Genomic DNA, 1,736 nt, shown 5'->3' with positions numbered 1-1,736 from the left:
ATATATACATATATATCCTTTCGCCCACCTAAACATGGATGTTGTTGCAGAACCTGAGAAGAGAAAATATATGTACGTAGGTAGTAATATATAGAACAACAAAGAGTTTTGGTGCTGTGTAAAGTCACAACTTTTCTGAGTTTCTTTTACTGCTATTTATAAACAAAAAACAAGCGTACAAAGATGATAAAAAATCATGGTGTTAGTGGCCCTATATTCTTGGCCATGATCCTAAATACTTGGTCCATTAGAAACGTTCACAGTTTGAACGTGTATTATTTGCCGAAACTAACAAACAATCAGTAAAAACAAATAAAAAAATTAACATCTTGACCAAGTCAAGATTACACCTCACAATCTCCCCCGTAAGCTTGACTTGTTCCGACTTGTTCACTCCGAGAAGTCGCCAAAGTGCACAGTGTTGTGCGTGGTCTCGTCGAGGGTTGTGAACGTCGTGTCGTTCAGAAACAGCTTGTTGGGCGCGTCTTCGCCAACTTCATGAGCCAATGTACAGGTCTGCGCCATGAGCAGCGCCGGTTCATCATCTTCCTCCGACTCGGCACGAGCAAGGTTGGCCTGCTCTTGCTGCTCTCGGTCGCGCATTGCCTTGCGGCATTCCTTAGCCCAATGGCCGGCTGTGCCGCAATAGCGGCAGTTACCCTTCTTGCGTTCGCCGTTGTCGCCGCCGCTCGATGACGACTTTGTCTTGTCCCCACGCTCGCGTTGTCGCTGTCGGGCTTGCCATTCTTCTTCTGTGAGGAGTAGGTGCCCACCGGAAGGCGGAGGGTCGTCGAGTTCGCCGCGCTCCTCTACGACTAGGAGCCGCCCCGTGAGTTCTTCGATGGACAAAGACTTGAGATCCACCAGCGATTCGATCGCCATGGCCATCTGTTTGTATGCGCGCGGTACGCTTCGAAGGAATTTGAGCACCGCCTTGTGCTCGGTCACCGGATCGCCCAACACCTCGAGGTCGTTGACGATCGCCGTGAGTCGAATGCCAAAAGACTCCACCCCCTCGCCATCTTTGAACGTGAGGTTCTCGAATTCGGTCCAGCGTGTCTGCGCCTTAGCCTCCCGGACACGCTCGACACCGACCCGCATGATCTTGAGTGTGTCCCAAGCTTGCTTGGCCGTCTCCTTGACGCCAAGGGTACGGATCAGCTCCGGCGGCACTGCCCGGAGTAGTACCGACATGGCCCGCCGGTCTTCGCGGTGATCACCAGGACCGTCTTCAACGACATCCCACAAGCCTTGCGCTTGCAGTTGTACCTTCATGAGGATCACCCAATCTGCGTAATTTGTACGCGTGAGGAGCGGAAAGTGCGCTGCACCGTCGCTCTCCCTGACGACCCGCTCCACGGTGCGCAGCTCGTCACCACCACCGCTGCTCAGTCGTGCCTTCGGCGGAGATGATGAAATCACTGCCTTGCTGTTGTTGCCTTCTTCTCCTTGTCCTGCCATTGCCGAAGCGGATCGAACACCGATCGGCTACAGAGTCTTGGATCGAACACCAAATGCTCTGATACCACTTGTTGTTGCAGAACCTGAGAAGAGAAAATATATGTACGTAGGTAGTAATATATAGAACAACAAAGAGTTTTGGTGCTGTGTAAAGTCACAACTTTTCTGAGTTTCTTTTACTGCTATTTATAAACAAAAAACAAGCGTACAAAGATGATAAAAAATCATGGTGTTAGTGGCCCTATATTCTTGGCCATGATCCTAAATACTTGGTC

At 50.4% G+C, this 1,736-nt stretch overlaps 1 protein-coding gene across 1 annotated transcript; it reads right to left on the bottom strand.

The window, feature by feature from the left end:
- Positions 1-390: 390 nt before the first annotated feature.
- On the bottom strand, positions 391-1,461 carry LOC149390067 (uncharacterized). The gene has a single exon (XM_089618923.1). It carries the CDS (start codon positions 1,459-1,461, stop codon positions 391-393), a length of 1,071 nt encoding a protein of 356 aa, XP_089475049.1.
- Between the last annotated feature and the right edge of the window lie 275 nt (positions 1,462-1,736).

Source organism: Urtica dioica, chromosome 7, assembly GCF_054948205.1.
Source record: "Urtica dioica subsp. dioica isolate 48M chromosome 7, U.dioica_male_clone48M_v1_H2, whole genome shotgun sequence".
Taxonomy (NCBI): domain Eukaryota; kingdom Viridiplantae; phylum Streptophyta; class Magnoliopsida; order Rosales; family Urticaceae; genus Urtica; species Urtica dioica.
Note: the sequence above shows the minus strand (reverse complement) of the source record. Positions and strands in the feature narration are given on the sequence as shown.